The sequence below is a fragment of the Dendrobates tinctorius genome, unplaced genomic scaffold (assembly GCF_039654945.1).
Source record: "Dendrobates tinctorius isolate UK_male_01 unplaced genomic scaffold, ASM3965494v1 ptg000056l, whole genome shotgun sequence".
NCBI lineage: Eukaryota > Metazoa > Chordata > Amphibia > Anura > Dendrobatidae > Dendrobates > Dendrobates tinctorius.
The window spans coordinates 16,365,870-16,381,473 of NW_027361724.1; the positions used below are offsets into that span (position 1 = coordinate 16,365,870).

Consider the following 15,604-nt stretch of genomic DNA (forward strand, 5'->3'; position numbering starts at 1 on the left):
GAGCCGCGATTTCTGCTCGCAGGAGCGAAATTTTGCCCGGCAATGTGGGTGACGCAAGGCGTGTTCCATGTTAAAGAAGGAGGGCAGTGAGCAGCAGCTTGGTGGGGGGGGGGAAGGGATGGAGAGGCCATAAAATCACACCCATGGGACCAACACGGCTTCCATACAGCATAGGAAACCGTAAAAAGGTTTCTGGAAGGTTATATATAATCATTTATGAAAAGAAAGAGGACGACGAGCACCAGCCGGGGTGAAGAATGGAGAGGCCCGAAACCACCCCCATCAAACCCGATTTCCATACATACAATACTTAAAAATGTTTTTGGGGTGTATCCAGGGAGAGTCAGGGGGTTATATAACCATTTATAGCATGCAGCACAGGTGATAGGTTTAGTGGTCATGTGACAAGACTGGTGAGAGGTTCCCTTTAATATCAAGTTGATAAAGTAACCACTTAAGGAATTTTTTTTTTTAAAAAAAAAGGAAGATTCTAGAGATGAGACCATACCTGTGTATCCTCAGCAGCAGCAAAGTCGCACATCACAATGAATTCATTTGTGCTGAAGTCCACGTACGGATAATCCGCAATACTACAGGACGCCGCCAGGCAGGAAGAGTCTGGAGATTTCTCATAAGACCTCCCAGCTTTGTACTGATTTGGATGATCGTCTCCACTTTCTTCTGCCAGGTCTTCATTCTCAACAACTTCCACGTTTCCTTCTAATTCACTGTGATCAAACAGCCTTGTCCTTAAGTCTCTTTGGAGAAGAAAACTTTCTACACACTGCGAGTCCTTGCTGCCATCACAGACAAATGGCCTCCTGACAGCCTTTTTGGTAACACCAACATAATCGCCCATATCAGGCTCTTTACCAATAGTTTCAGTAGTAATTAAACGCCCGTCTTCCATGTCCTGATTGTGACGCTCACCATTCCTCTCTGTGTGACCGTGACCACCCGACCCTGGTTCTGTCCTCTCCAATCTCCCTCCAGCTGAGTTTCCGCCAGCTCTGGGCTCATTGTGCTGCAGTTTTGCTACAGTAAGTTCACTTTGCATCTCTCGCACCACCAGCATCAGGGGCTCCATGTGCAGCTCGTTAACATCATGGGGACTGGACTCTTGCTCCATATTTTCATGGCTGCACTGAGCTTGGATCCCACCGCCCCTCCTCACATCTTCTCCAGGAGGAGCTGTGTCCTTATCCTCCTCTCTGCTCTCCTCTGGAGCGTCCCAGATCTTCCCCTTCTCCATTACAAGTTACTGGAGGTTCTCTGTTCTATCCCAAACCCTGAGGACTTTACATGGGGGGCGCTCATCACCTGACAAACCTCCTGGGGTGCAGAACGTCACCGTGACCCCACAAGATACAACCCCTAAATGTGGACCCACCACATCTACTACCAGTTACATCACTATACCATGCAGATGGCTCTGCTACCTCACTATTACGGTACCATTGTGCTCCCAAGCACCATATACAACTCTGCACCCACTTACGCCACAGTGCGCTCCTCTGCACCCACTAACGCAACGCTACAGTGCGCTCCTCTGCACCCACTAACGCCACGCTACAGTGCGCTCCTCTGCACCTACTAACGCCACGCTACAGTGCGCTCCTCTGCACCCACTAACGCCACAGTGCGCTCCTCTGCAAACACTAACACCACGCTACAGTGCACTCCTCTGCTGCCACTAACGCCACGCTACAGTGCGCTCCTCTGCAAACACTAACACCACGCTACAGTGCGCTCCTCTGCACCCACTAACGCCACAGTGCGCTCCTCTGCTGCCACTAACGCCACAGTGCGCTCCTCTGCAAACACTAACACCACGCTACAGTGCACTCCTCTGCTGCCACTAACGCCACAGTGCGCTCCTCTGCAGCCACTAACGCCACAGTGCGCTCCTCTGCAAACACTAACACCACGCTACAGTGCGCTCCTCTGCTGCCACTAACGCCACGCTACAGTGCGCTTCTCTGCACCCACTAACGCCACGCTACAGTGCGCTTCTCTGCACCCACTAACGCCTCGCTACAGTGCGCTCCTCTGCAGCCACTAACGCCACGCTACAGTGCACTCCTCTGCAAACACTAACACCATGCTACAGTGCACTCCTCTGCTGCCACTAACGCCACGCTACAGTGCGCTCCTCTGCAGCCACTAACGCCACGCTACAGTGCGCTCCTCTGCAGCCACTAACGCCACGCTACAGTGCGCTTCTCTGCACCCACTAACGCCACGCTACAGTGCGCTCCTCTGCAGCCACTAACGCCTCGCTACAGTGCGCTCCTCTGCAGCCACTAACGCCACGCTACAGTGCGCTTCTCTGCACCCACTAACGCCTCGCTACAGTGCGCTCCTCTGCAGCCACTAACGCCTCACTACAGCGCATTCCAACAGTGCAGACCTGCAATCTGACAACCGCCCGCTAGTCGCCAAGAAGTACAAGCAGAGTCGCCCCCAGACTGCACTGCTTCTCACACCCCGCTGCTGAGGGGACAGGAGCGGGCGGGATCCCCAATTACCCCTTTTCTCACCCCAGCATCCAGCCTCAACCCGACAGCCCAGCACGAAGCGTCAAAGTTTCAAGTCACAGTGACCCGCTTCTGTCGCAGGTGAATTACTCAGCAGTGATGCATTAGGGGAAATGTAGTTCAGACAGCTGAATGAAGTGCGCATGTGCAGTACAATGGAGCTATTTTACTGGTCCATATTCCAAGTTGTGACTGAGTGACAGTGTCAGGTTACACTGAGGTCAGGTCAGACAGACACTGTGTGCCGTGTGACAGACACTGTGTGCCAATTATGTCTCATATTAGGCAACTGGTTATAACTAGGAATAAATACCATATGGTTATTAGCAGCAGCTGGTCCATGAATGTGCAATAAATGTAGGGCAGATGCTGAGACAGCCCAATACACAGAACAGGGCCGTGCTGTGCTCCGCTGCAGGTATCAGTCGTCCAGAAATTACAGGACAGTTCGCAAAAACAGTGCATTTTTTACCCTGTCTATAAAATTACAGCATCCATGGTTTTTACTTTGAAGCTACAGAAACTTCGATTTTCACTGTAATTATCATCATTTTACAGTTTGCTGAGAAGTCAGGTGGCAGCACTGGTAGTGGAGAGTGGGCAGCACTGGTAGTGGAGAGTGGGCAGCACTGGTAGTGGAGAGTGGGCAGCACTGGTAGTGGAGAGTGGGCAGCACTGGTAGTGGAGAGTGGGCAGCACTGGTAGTGGAGAGGTGGGCAGCACTGGTAGTGGAGAGTGGGCAGCACTGGTAGTGGAGAGTGGGCAGCACTGGTAGTGGAGAGGTGGGCAGCACTGGTAGTGGAGAGTGGGCAGCACTGGTAGTGGAGAGTGGGCAGCACTGGTAGTGGAGAGTGGGCAGCACTGGTAGTGGAGAGGTGGCAGCACTGGTAGTGGAGAGTGGGCAGCACTGGTAGTGGAGAGTGGGCAGCACTGGTAGTGGAGAGGTGGGCAGCACTGGTAGTGGAGAGTGGGCAGCACTGGTAGTGGAGAGTGGGCAGCACTGGTAGTGGAGAGTGGGCAGCACTGGTAGTGGAGAGGTGGGCAGCACTGGTAGTGGAGAGTGGGCAGCACTGGTAGTGGAGAGTGGGCAGCACTGGTAGTGGAGAGGTGGCAGCACTGGTAGTGGAGTGTGGGCAGCACTGGTAGTGGAGAGGTGGCAGCACTGGTAGTGGAGAGGTGACGGCACTGGTAGTGGAGAGCAGGCAGCACTGGTAGTGGAGAGGTGGCAGCACTGGTAGTGGAGAGTGGGCAGCACTGGTAGTGGAGAGGTGGCAGCACTGGTAGTGGAGAGGTGACGGCACTGGTAGTGGAGAGCAGGCAGCACTGGTAGTGGAGAGGTGGCAGCACTGGTAGTGGAGAGTGGGCAGCACTGGTAGTGGAGAGGTGGCAGCACTGGTAGTGGAGAGTGGGCAGCACTGGTAGTGGAGAGGTGACAGCACTGGTAGTGGAGAGTGGGCAGCACTGGTAGTGGAGAGGTGACAGCACTGGTAGTGGAGAGGTGACAGCACTGGTAGTGGAGAGGTGACAGCACTGGTAGTGGAGAGTGGGCAGCACTGGTAGTGGAGAGCGGGCAGCACTGGTAGTGGAGAGTGGGCAGCACTGGTAGTGGAGAGGTGACAGCACTGGTAGTGGAGAGTGAGCAGCACTGGTAGTGGAGAGGTGACAGCACTGGTAGTGGAGAGCGGGCAGCACTGGTAGTGGAGAGCGGGCAGCACTGGTAGTGGAGAGTGGGCAGCACTGGTAGTGGAGAGGTGACAGCACTGGTAGTGGAGAGTGGGCAGCACTGGTAGTGGAGAGCGGGCAGCACTGGTAGTGGAGAGGTGGCAGCACTGGTAGTGGAGAGTGGGCAGCACTGGTAGTGGAGAGGTGACAGCACTGGTAGTGGAGAGCGGGCAGCACTGGTAGTGGAGAGCGGGCAGCACTGGTAGTGGAGAGTGGGCAGCACTGGTAGTGGAGAGTGGGCAGCACTGGTAGTGGAGAGGAGGCAGCACTGGTAGTGGAGAGGTGGCAGCACTGGTAGTGGAGAGTGGGCAGCACTGGTAGTGGAGAGGTGACAGCACTGGTAGTGGAGAGCAGGCAGCACTGGTAGTGGAGAGGTGACAGCACTGGTAGTGGAGAGTGGGCAGCACTGGTAGTGGAGAGTGGGCAGCACTGATAGTGGAGAGGTGACAGCACTGGTAGTGGAGAGCGGGCAGCACTGGTAGTGGAGAGCGGGCAACACTGGTAGTGGAGAGTGGGCAGCACTGGTAGTGGAGAGGTGGGAGCACTGGTAGTGGAGAGTGGGCAGCACTGGTAGTGTAGAGGTGACAGCACTGGTAGTGGAGAGGTGGCAGCACTGGTAGTGGAGAGGTGGCAGCACTGGTAGTGGAGAGGTGACAGCACTGGTAGTGGAGAGCAGGCAGCACTGGTAGTGGAGAGCAGGCAGCACTGGTAGTGGAGAGCGGGCAGCACTGGTAGTGGAGAGTGGGCAGCACTGGTAGTGGAGAGGTGGCAGCACTGGTAGTGGAGAGCGGGCAGCACTGGTAGTGGAGAGCGGGCAGCACTGGTAGTGGAGAGCGGGCAGCACTGGTAGTGGAGAGTGAGCAGCACTGGTAGTGGAGAGGTGGCAGCACTGGTAGTGGAGAGTGGGCAGCACTGGTAGTGGAGAGGTGACAGCACTGGTAGTGGAGAGGTGACAGCACTGGTAGTGGAGAGTGGGCAGCACTGGTAGTGGAGAGGTGGCAGCACTGGTAGTGGAGAGGTGGCAGCACTGGTAGTGGAGAGGTGACAGCACTGGTAGTGGAGAGTGAGCAGCACTGGTAGTGGAGAGGTGGCAGCACTGGTAGTGGAGAGGTGGCAGCACTGGTAGTGGAGAGGTGGCAGCACTGGTAGTGGAGAGGTGGCAGCACTGGTAGTGGAGAGTGGGCAGCACTGGTAGTGGAGAGGTGACAGCACTGGTAGTGGAGAGCAGGCAGCACTGGTAGTGGAGAGTGAGCAGCACTGGTAGTGGAGAGGTGGCAGCACTGGTAGTGGAGAGGTGGCAGCACTGGTAGTGGAGAGGTGACAGCACTGGTAGTGGAGAGGTGGCAGTACTGGTAGTGGAGAGCAGGCAGCACTGGTAGTGGAGAGCGGGCAGCACTGGTAGTGGAGAGTGGGCAGCACTGGTAGTGGAGAGTGGGCAGCACTGGTAGTGGAGAGGTGACAGCACTGGTAGTGGAGAGGTGACAGCACTGGTAGTGGAGAGGTGACAGCACTGGTAGTGGAGAGCAGGCAGCACTGGTAGTGGAGAGCGGGCAGCACTGGTAGTGGAGAGTGGGCAGCACTGGTAGTGGAGAGGTGGCAGCACTGGTAGTGGAGAGTGGGCAGCACTGGTAGTGGAGAGGTGGCAGCACTGGTAGTGGAGAGTGGGCAGCACTGGTAGTGGAGAGGTGACAGCACTGGTAGTGGAGAGCAGGCAGCACTGGTAGTGGAGAGTGAGCAGCACTGGTAGTGGAGAGGTGGCAGCACTGGTAGTGGAGAGGTGGCAGCACTGGTAGTGGAGAGGTGGCAGCACTGGTAGTGGAGAGGTGACAGCACTGGTAGTGGAGAGGTGGCAGCACTGGTAGTGGAGAGCAGGCAGCACTGGTAGTGGAGAGTGGGCAGCACTGGTAGTGGAGAGGTGGCAGCACTGGTAGTGGAGAGGTGACAGCACTGGTAGTGGAGAGGTGACAGCACTGGTAGTGGAGAGTGAGCAGCACTGGTAGTGGAGAGGTGACAGCACTGGTAGTGGAGAGGTGACAGCACTGGTAGTGGAGAGTGGGCAGCACTGGTAGTGGAGAGTGAGCAGCACTGGTAGTGGAGAGCAGGCAGCACTGGTAGTGGAGAGTGAGCAGCACTGGTAGTGGAGAGGTGGCAGCACTGGTAGTGGAGAGTGGGCAGCACTGGTAGTGGAGAGGTGGCAGCACTGGTAGTGGAGAGCGGGCAGCACTGGTAGTGGAGAGCGGGCAGCACTGGTAGTGGAGAGGTGGCAGCACTGGTAGAGAGGTGACAACACTGGTAGTGGAGAGGTGGCAGCACTGGTAGTGGAGAGGTGACAGCACTGGTAGTGGAGAGGTGACAGCACTGGTAGTGGAGAGTGGGCAGCACTGGTAGTGGAGAGGTGACAGCACTGGTAGTGGAGAGTGAGCAGCACTGGTAGTGGAGAGCAGGCAGCACTGGTAGTGGAGAGTGAGCAGCACTGGTAGTGGAGAGGTGGCAGCACTGGTAGTGGAGAGGTGACAGCACTGGTAGTGGAGAGTGAGCAGCACTGGTAGTGGAGAGGTGGCAGCACTGGTAGTGGAGAGGTGACAGCACTGGTAGTGGAGAGTGAGCAGCACTGATAGTGGAGAGGTGACAGCACTGGTAGTGGAGAGGTGGCAGCACTGGTAGTGGAGAGTGGGCAGCACTGGTAGTGGAGAGGTGACAGCACTGGTAGTGGAGAGCAGGCAGCACTGGTAGTGGAGAGGTGACAGCACTGGTAGTGGAGAGTGGGCAGCACTGGTAGTGGAGAGTGAGCAGCACTGATAGTGGAGAGGTGACAGCACTGGTAGTGGAGAGCGGGCAGCACTGGTAGTGGAGAGCGGGCAGCACTGGTAGTGGAGAGCGGGCAGCACTGGTAGTGGAGAGCGGGCAGCACTGGTAGTGGAGAGCGGGCAGCACTGGTAGTGGAGAGGTGGCAGCACTGGTAGTGGAGAGTGAGCAGCACTGGTAGTGGAGAGGTGACAGCACTGGTAGTGGAGAGGTGGCAGCACTGGTAGTGGAGAGGTGACAGCACTGGTAGTGGAGAGGTGACAGCACTGGTAGTGGAGAGCAGGCAGCACTGGTAGTGGAGAGCGGGCAGCACTGGTAGTGGAGAGCGGGCAGCACTGGTAGTGGAGAGTGGGCAGCACTGGTAGTGGAGAGGTGGCAGCACTGGTAGTGGAGAGCGGGCAGCACTGGTAGTGGAGAGCGGGCAGCACTGGTAGTGGAGAGTGAGCAGCACTGGTAGTGGAGAGGTGGCAGCACTGGTAGTGGAGAGTGGGCAGCACTGGTAGTGGAGAGGTGACAGCACTGGTAGTGGAGAGGTGACAGCACTGGTAGTGGAGAGGTGGCAGCACTGGTAGTGGAGAGGTGGCAGCACTGGTAGTGGAGAGGTGACAGCACTGGTAGTGGAGAGGTGACAGCACTGGTAGTGGAGAGGTGACAGCACTGGTAGTGGAGAGTGGGCAGCACTGGTAGTGGAGAGTGGGCAGCACTGGTAGTGGAGAGTGGGCAGCACTGGTAGTGGAGAGGTGGCAGCACTGGTAGTGGAGAGCGGGCAGCACTGGTAGTGGAGAGCGGGCAGCACTGGTAGTGGAGAGCGGGCAGCACTGGTAGTGGAGAGTGGGCAGCACTGGTAGTGGAGAGGTGACAGCACTGGTAGTGGAGCGGTGACAGCACTGGTAGTGGAGAGCAGGCAGCACTGGTAGTGGAGAGCGGGCAGCACTGGTAGTGGAGAGTGGGCAGCACTGGTAGTGGAGAGGTGGCAGCACTGGTAGTGGAGAGTGGGCAGCACTGGTAGTGGAGAGGTGGCAGCACTGGTAGTGGAGAGTGGGCAGCACTGGTAGTGGAGAGGTGGCAGCACTGGTAGTGGAGAGGTGGCAGCACTGGTAGTGGAGAGGTGACAGCACTGGTAGTGGAGAGTGAGCAGCACTGGTAGTGGAGAGGTGGCAGCACTGGTAGTGGAGAGCAGGCAGCACTGGTAGTGGAGAGTGGGCAGCACTGGTAGTGGAGAGGTGGCAGCACTGGTAGTGGAGAGGTGACAGCACTGGTAGTGGAGAGTGAGCAGCACTGGTAGTGGAGAGGTGACAGCACTGGTAGTGGAGAGGTGACAGCACTGGTAGTGGAGAGGTGGCAGCACTGGTAGTGGAGAGTGGGCAGCACTGGTAGTGGAGATCGAGCAGCACTGGTAGTGGAGAGCAGGCAGCACTGGTAGTGGAGAGGTGGCAGCACTGGTAGTGGAGAGGTGACAGCACTGGTAGTGGAGAGGTGGCAGCACTGGTAGTGGAGAGTGGGCAGCACTGGTAGTGGAGAGGTGACAGCACTGGTAGTGGAGAGGTGACAGCACTGGTAGTGGAGAGCGGGCAGCACTGGTAGTGGAGAGCGGGCAGCACTGGTAGTGGAGAGGTGACAGCACTGGTAGTGGAGAGTGAGCAGCACTGATAGTGGAGAGGTGACAGCACTGGTAGTGGAGAGCGGGCAGCACTGGTAGTGGATAGTGGGCAGCACTGGTAGTGGAGAGCGGGCAGCACTGGTAGTGGAGAGCAGGCAGCACTGGTAGTGGAGAGTGGGCAGCACTGGTAGTGGAGAGTGGGCAGCACTGGTAGTGGAGAGCGGGCAGCACTGGTAGTGGAGAGTGGGCAGCACTGGTAGTGGAGAGCAGGCAGCACTGGTAGTGGAGAGTGAGCAGCACTGGTAGTGGAGAGGTGACAGCACTGGTAGTGGAGAGTGAGCAGCACTGATAGTGGAGAGGTGACAGCACTAGTAGTGGAGAGGTGGCAGCACTGGTAGTGGAGAGTGGGCAGCACTGGTAGTGGAGAGGTGACAGCACTGGTAGTGGAGAGCAGGCAGCACTGGTAGTGGAGAGGTGACAGCACTGGTAGTGGAGAGTGGACAGCACTGGTAGTGGAGAGTGAGCAGCACTGATAGTGGAGAGGGAGCAGCACTGGTAGTGGAGAGCGGGCAGCACTGGTAGTGGAGAGCGGGCAGCACTGGTAGTGGAGAGTGGGCAGCACTGGTAGTGGAGAGTGGGCAGCACTGGTAGTGGAGAGTGGGCAGCACTGGTAGTGGAGAGGTGACAGCACTGGTAGTGGAGAGGTGGCAGCACTGGTAGTGGAGAGGTGACAGCACTGGTAGTGGAGAGGTGACAGCACTGGTAGTGGAGAGGTGACAGCACTGGTAGTGGAGAGCGGGCAGCACTGGTAGTGGAGAGCGGGCAGCACTGGTAGTGGAGAGCGAGCAGCACTGGTAGTGGAGAGCGGGCAGCACTGGTAGTGGAGAGTGGGCAGCACTGGTAGTGGAGAGGTGGCAGCACTGGTAGTGGAGAGTGGGCAGCACTGGTAGTGGAGAGGTGACAGCACTGGTAGTGGAGAGGTGGCAGCACTGGTAGTGGAGAGGTGGCAGCACTGGTAGTGGAGAGGTGACAGCACTGGTAGTGGAGAGCAGGCAGCACTGGTAGTGGAGAGCGGGCAGCACTGGTAGTGGAGAGCGGGCAGCACTGGTAGTGGAGAGTGGGCAGCACTGGTAGTGGAGCGGTGGCAGCACTGGTAGTGGAGAGTGGGCAGCACTGGTAGTGGAGAGGTGGCAGCACTGGTAGTGGAGAGCAGGCAGCACTGGTAGTGGAGAGTGAGCAGCACTGGTAGTGGAGAGGTGGCAGCACTGGTAGTGGAGAGTGGGCAGCACTGGTAGTGGAGAGGTGACAGCACTGGTAGTGGAGGGGTGACAGCACTGGTAGTGGAGAGTGGGCAGCACTGGTAGTGGAGAGGTGGCAGCACTGGTAGTGGAGAGTGGGCAGCACTGGTAGTGGAGAGGTGACAGCACTGGTAGTGGAGAGGTGACAGCACTGGTAGTGGAGAGTGGGCAGCACTGGTAGTGGAGAGTGGGCAGCACTGGTAGTGGAGAGGGGGCAGCACTGGTAGTGGAGAGTGGGCAGCACTGGTAGTGGAGAGGTGGCAGCACTGGTAGTGGAGAGCGGGCAGCACTGGTAGTGGAGAGCGGGCAGCACTGGTAGTGGAGAGCAGGCAGCACTGGTAGTGGAGAGTGGGCAGCACTGGTAGTGGAGAGGTGACAGCACTGGTAGTGGAGAGTGGGCAGCACTGGTAGTGGAGAGGTGACAGCACTGGTAGTGGAGAGGTGACAGCACTGGTAGTGGAGAGGTGGCAGCACTGGTAGTGGAGAGGTGGCAGCACTGGTAGTGGAGAGGTGACAGCACTGGTAGTGGAGAGGTGACAGCACTGGTAGTGGAGAGGTGACAGCACTGGTAGTGGAGAGTGGGCAGCACTGGTAGTGGAGAGTGGGCAGCACTGGTAGTGGAGAGTGGGCAGCACTGGTAGTGGAGAGTGGGCAGCACTGGTAGTGGAGAGGTGGCAGCACTGGTAGTGGAGAGCGGGCAGCACTGGTAGTGGAGAGCAGGCAGCACTGGTAGTGGAGAGCGGGCAGCACTGGTAGTGGAGAGCGGGCAGCACTGGTAGTGGAGAGGTGGCAGCACTGGTAGTGGAGAGTGGGCAGCACTGGTAGTGGAGAGGTGACAGCACTGGTAGTGGAGCGGTGACAGCACTGGTAGTGGAGAGCAGGCAGCACTGGTAGTGGAGAGCGGGCAGCACTGGTAGTGGAGAGGTGGCAGCACTGGTAGTGGAGAGGTGGCAGCACTGGTAGTGGAGAGTGGGCAGCACTGGTAGTGGAGAGGTGGCAGCACTGGTAGTGGAGAGTGGGCAGCACTGGTAGTGGAGAGTGGGCAGCACTGGTAGTGGAGAGGTGGCAGCACTGGTAGTGGAGAGGTGGCAGCACTGGTAGTGGAGAGGTGACAGCACTGGTAGTGGAGAGTGAGCAGCACTGGTAGTGGAGAGGTGGCAGCACTGGTAGTGGAGAGCAGGCAGCACTGGTAGTGGAGAGTGGGCAGCACTGGTAGTGGAGAGGTGGCAGCACTGGTAGTGGAGAGGTGACAGCACTGGTAGTGGAGAGTGAGCAGCACTGGTAGTGGAGAGGTGACAGCACTGGTAGTGGAGAGGTGACAGCACTGGTAGTGGAGAGTGGGCAGCACTGGTAGTGGAGATCGAGCAGCACTGGTAGTGGAGAGCAGGCAGCACTGGTAGTGGAGAGGTGGCAGCACTGGTAGTGGAGATCGAGCAGCACTGGTAGTGGAGAGCAGGCAGCACTGGTAGTGGAGAGGTGACAGCACTGGTAGTGGAGAGGTGGCAGCACTGGTAGTGGAGAGTGGGCAGCACTGGTAGTGGAGAGGTGACAGCACTGGTAGTGGAGAGGTGACAGCACTGGTAGTGGAGAGCGGGCAGCACTGGTAGTGGAGAGCGGGCAGCACTGGTAGTGGAGAGGTGACAGCACTGGTAGTGGAGAGTGAGCAGCACTGATAGTGGAGAGGTGACAGCACTGGTAGTGGAGAGCGGGCAGCACTGGTAGTGGATAGTGGGCAGCACTGGTAGTGGAGAGCGGGCAGCACTGGTAGTGGAGAGCAGGCAGCACTGGTAGTGGAGAGTGGGCAGCACTGGTAGTGGAGAGTGGGCAGCACTGGTAGTGGAGAGCGGGCAGCACTGGTAGTGGAGAGTGGGCAGCACTGGTAGTGGAGAGCGGGCAGCACTGGTAGTGGAGAGTGAGCAGCACTGGTAGTGGAGAGGTGACAGCACTGGTAGTGGAGAGTGAGCAGCACTGATAGTGGAGAGGTGACAGCACTAGTAGTGGAGAGGTGGCAGCACTGGTAGTGGAGAGTGGGCAGCACTGGTAGTGGAGAGGTGACAGCACTGGTAGTGGAGAGCAGGCAGCACTGGTAGTGGAGAGGTGACAGCACTGGTAGTGGAGAGTGGACAGCACTGGTAGTGGAGAGTGAGCAGCACTGATAGTGGAGAGGGAGCAGCACTGGTAGTGGAGAGCGGGCAGCACTGGTAGTGGAGAGCGGGCAGCACTGGTAGTGGAGAGTGGGCAGCACTGGTAGTGGAGAGTGGGCAGCACTGGTAGTGGAGAGTGGGCAGCACTGGTAGTGGAGAGGTGACAGCACTGGTAGTGGAGAGGTGGCAGCACTGGTAGTGGAGAGGTGACAGCACTGGTAGTGGAGAGGTGACAGCACTGGTAGTGGAGAGGTGACAGCACTGGTAGTGGAGAGTGGGCAGCACTGGTAGTGGAGAGCGAGCAGCACTGGTAGTGGAGAGCGGGCAGCACTGGTAGTGGAGAGTGGGCAGCACTGGTAGTGGAGAGGTGGCAGCACTGGTAGTGGAGAGTGGGCAGCACTGGTAGTGGAGAGGTGACAGCACTGGTAGTGGAGAGGTGGCAGCACTGGTAGTGGAGAGGTGGCAGCACTGGTAGTGGAGAGGTGACAGCACTGGTAGTGGAGAGCAGGCAGCACTGGTAGTGGAGAGCGGGCAGCACTGGTAGTGGAGAGCGGGCAGCACTGGTAGTGGAGAGTGGGCAGCACTGGTAGTGGAGCGGTGGCAGCACTGGTAGTGGAGAGTGGGCAGCACTGGTAGTGGAGAGGTGGCAGCACTGGTAGTGGAGAGCAGGCAGCACTGGTAGTGGAGAGTGAGCAGCACTGGTAGTGGAGAGGTGGCAGCACTGGTAGTGGAGAGTGGGCAGCACTGGTAGTAGAGAGGTGACAGCACTGGTAGTGGAGAGGTGACAGCACTGGTAGTGGAGAGTGGGCAGCACTGGTAGTGGAGAGGTGGCAGCACTGGTAGTGGAGAGTGGGCAGCACTGGTAGTGGAGAGGTGACAGCACTGGTAGTGGAGAGGTGACAGCACTGGTAGTGGAGAGTGGGCAGCACTGGTAGTGGAGAGTGGGCAGCACTGGTAGTGGAGAGGTGGCAGCACTGGTAGTGGAGAGGTGGCAGCACTGGTAGTGGAGAGGTGGCAGCACTGGTAGTGGAGAGCGGGCAGCACTGGTAGTGGAGAGCGGGCAGCACTGGTAGTGGAGAGCGGGCAGCACTGGTAGTGGAGAGTGGGCAGCACTGGTAGTGGAGAGGTGACAGCACTGGTAGTGGAGAGTGAGCAGCACTGGTAGTGGAGAGGTGGCAGCACTGGTAGTGGAGAGCAGGCAGCACTGGTAGTGGAGAGCGGGCAACACTGGTAGTGGAGAGGTGGCAGCACTGGTAGTGGAGAGGTGACAGCACTGGTAGTGGAGAGTGAGCAGCACTGGTAGTGGATAGGTGACAGCACTGGTAGTGGAGAGGTGACAGCACTGGTAGTGGAGAGGTGGCAGCACTGGTAGTGGAGAGTGGGCAGCACTGGTAGTGGAGATCGAGCAGCACTGGTAGTGGAGAGGTGGCAGCACTGGTAGTGGAGAGCAGGCAGCACTGGTAGTGGAGAGCGGGCAACACTGGTAGTGGAGAGGTGGCAGCACTGGTAGTGGAGAGGTGACAGCACTGGTAGTGGAGAGTGAGCAGCACTGGTAGTGGAGAGGTGACAGCACTGGTAGTGGAGAGGTGACAGCACTGGTAGTGGAGAGGTGGCAGCACTGGTAGTGGAGAGTGGGCAGCACTGGTAGTGGAGATCGAGCAGCACTGGTAGTGGAGAGCAGGCAGCACTGGTAGTGGAGAGTGAGCAGCACTGGTAGTGGAGAGGTGGCAGCACTGGTAGTGGAGAGGTGACAGCACTGGTAGTGGAGAGTGAGCAGCACTGGTAGTGGAGAGGTGGCAGCACTGGTAGTGGAGAGGTGACAGCACTGGTAGTGGAGAGTGAGCAGCACTGATAGTGGAGAGGTGACAGCACTGGTAGTGGAGAGGTGGCAGCACTGGTAGTGGAGAGTGGGCAGCACTGGTAGTGGAGAGGTGACAGCACTGGTAGTGGAGAGCAGGCAGCACTGGTAGTGGAGAGGTGACAGCACTGGTAGTGGAGAGTGGGCAGCACTGGTAGTGGAGAGTGAGCAGCACTGATAGTGGAGAGGTGACAGCACTGGTAGTGGAGAGCGGGCAGCACTGGTAGTGGAGAGCGGGCAGCACTGGTAGTGGAGAGCGGGCAGCACTGGTAGTGGAGAGTGGGCAGCACTGGTAGTGGAGAGGTGGCAGCACTGGTAGTGGAGAGGTGGCAGCACTGGTAGTGGAGAGTGGGCAGCACTGGTAGTGGAGAGGTGACAGCACTGGTAGTGGAGAGGTGGCAGCACTGGTAGTGGAGAGGTGACAGCACTGGTAGTGGAGAGGTGACAGCACTGGTAGTGGAGAGCAGGCAGCACTGGTAGTGGAGAGCGGGCAGCACTGGTAGTGGAGAGCGGGCAGCACTGGTAGTGGAGAGCGGGCAGCACTGGTAGTGGAGAGCGGGCAGCACTGGTAGTGGAGAGGTGGCAGCACTGGTAGTGGAGAGTGGGCAGCACTGGTAGTGGAGAGTGGGCAGCACTGGTAGTGGAGAGGTGGCAGCACTGGTAGTGGAGAGTGGGCAGCACTGGTAGTGGAGAGGTGACAGCACTGGTAGTGGAGAGGTGACAGCACTGGTAGTGGAGAGCGGGCAGCACTGGTAGTGGAGAGGTGGCAGCACTGGTAGTGGAGAGTGGGCAGCACTGGTAGTGGAGAGGTGACAGCACTGGTAGTGGAGAGGTGACAGCACTGGTAGTGGAGAGGTGGCAGCACTGGTAGTGGAGAGGTGGCAGCACTGGTAGTGGAGAGTGGGCAGCACTGGTAGTGGAGAGGTGGCAGCACTGGTAGTGGAGAGCGGGCAGCACTGGTAGTGGAGAGCAGGCAGCACTGGTAGTGGAGAGCGGGCAGCACTGGTAGTGGAGAGCGGGCAGCACTGGTAGTGGAGAGGTGGCAGCACTGGTAGTGGAGAGTGGGCAGCACTAGTAGTGGAGAGGTGACAGCACTGGTAGTGGAGCGGTGACAGCACTGGTAGTGGAGAGCAGGCAGCACTGGTAGTGGAGAGCGGGCAGCACTGGTAGTGGAGAGTGGGCAGCACTGGTAGTGGAGCGGTGACAGCACTGGTAGTGGAGAGCAGGTAGCACTGGTAGTGGAGAGCGGGCAGCACTGGTAGTGGAGAGTGGGCAGCACTGGTAGTGGAGAGGTGGCAGCACTGGTAGTGGAGAGTGGGCAGCACTGGTAGTGGAGAGGTGGCAGCACTGGTAGTGGAGAGCGGGCAGCACTGGTAGTGGAGAGGTGACAGCACTGGTAGTGGAGAGCAGGCAGCACTGGTAGTGGAGAGTGAGCAGCACTGGTAGTGGAGAGGTGGCAGCACTGGTAGTGGAGAGGTGGCAGCACTGGTAGTGGAGAGGTGACAGCACTGGTAGTGGAGAGGTGACAGCACTGGTAGTGGAGAGGTGGCAGCACTGGTAGTGGAGAGCGGGCAGCACTGGTAGTGGAGAGTGGGCAGCACTGGTAGTGGAGAGGTGGCAGCACTGGTAGTGGAGAGTGG

General features: G+C 58.3%; 1 protein-coding gene and 1 long non-coding RNA gene across 6 annotated transcripts in view; one reads left to right on the top strand and one right to left on the bottom strand.

The window, feature by feature from the left end:
• The window catches only part of PRMT2 (protein arginine methyltransferase 2), a 50,129-nt gene extending 47,469 nt beyond the window's left edge, over positions 1 to 2,660 (bottom strand). For 2 of the 5 annotated variants that reach the window (XM_073577545.1, XM_073577542.1), the window contains exon 1: positions 509 to 2,659. In XM_073577545.1, the coding sequence (XP_073433646.1) occupies positions 509 to 1,252 (744 nt within the window). In that variant the 5' untranslated portion in view covers positions 1,253 to 2,659. Of the gene's footprint in view, positions 1 to 508 lie in introns of all 5 variants that reach the window. The other 3 variants (XM_073577546.1, XM_073577543.1, XM_073577544.1) reach the window with 3 other exon arrangements.
• Positions 2,480 to 15,604, top strand: part of LOC141091812 (uncharacterized) — a 36,898-nt gene continuing 23,773 nt past the window's right edge. Inside the window, exon 1 of the long non-coding RNA XR_012232583.1 lies at positions 2,480 to 2,618. This is a non-coding gene — a long non-coding RNA (uncharacterized lncRNA). The remainder of the gene's footprint in view (positions 2,619 to 15,604) is intronic.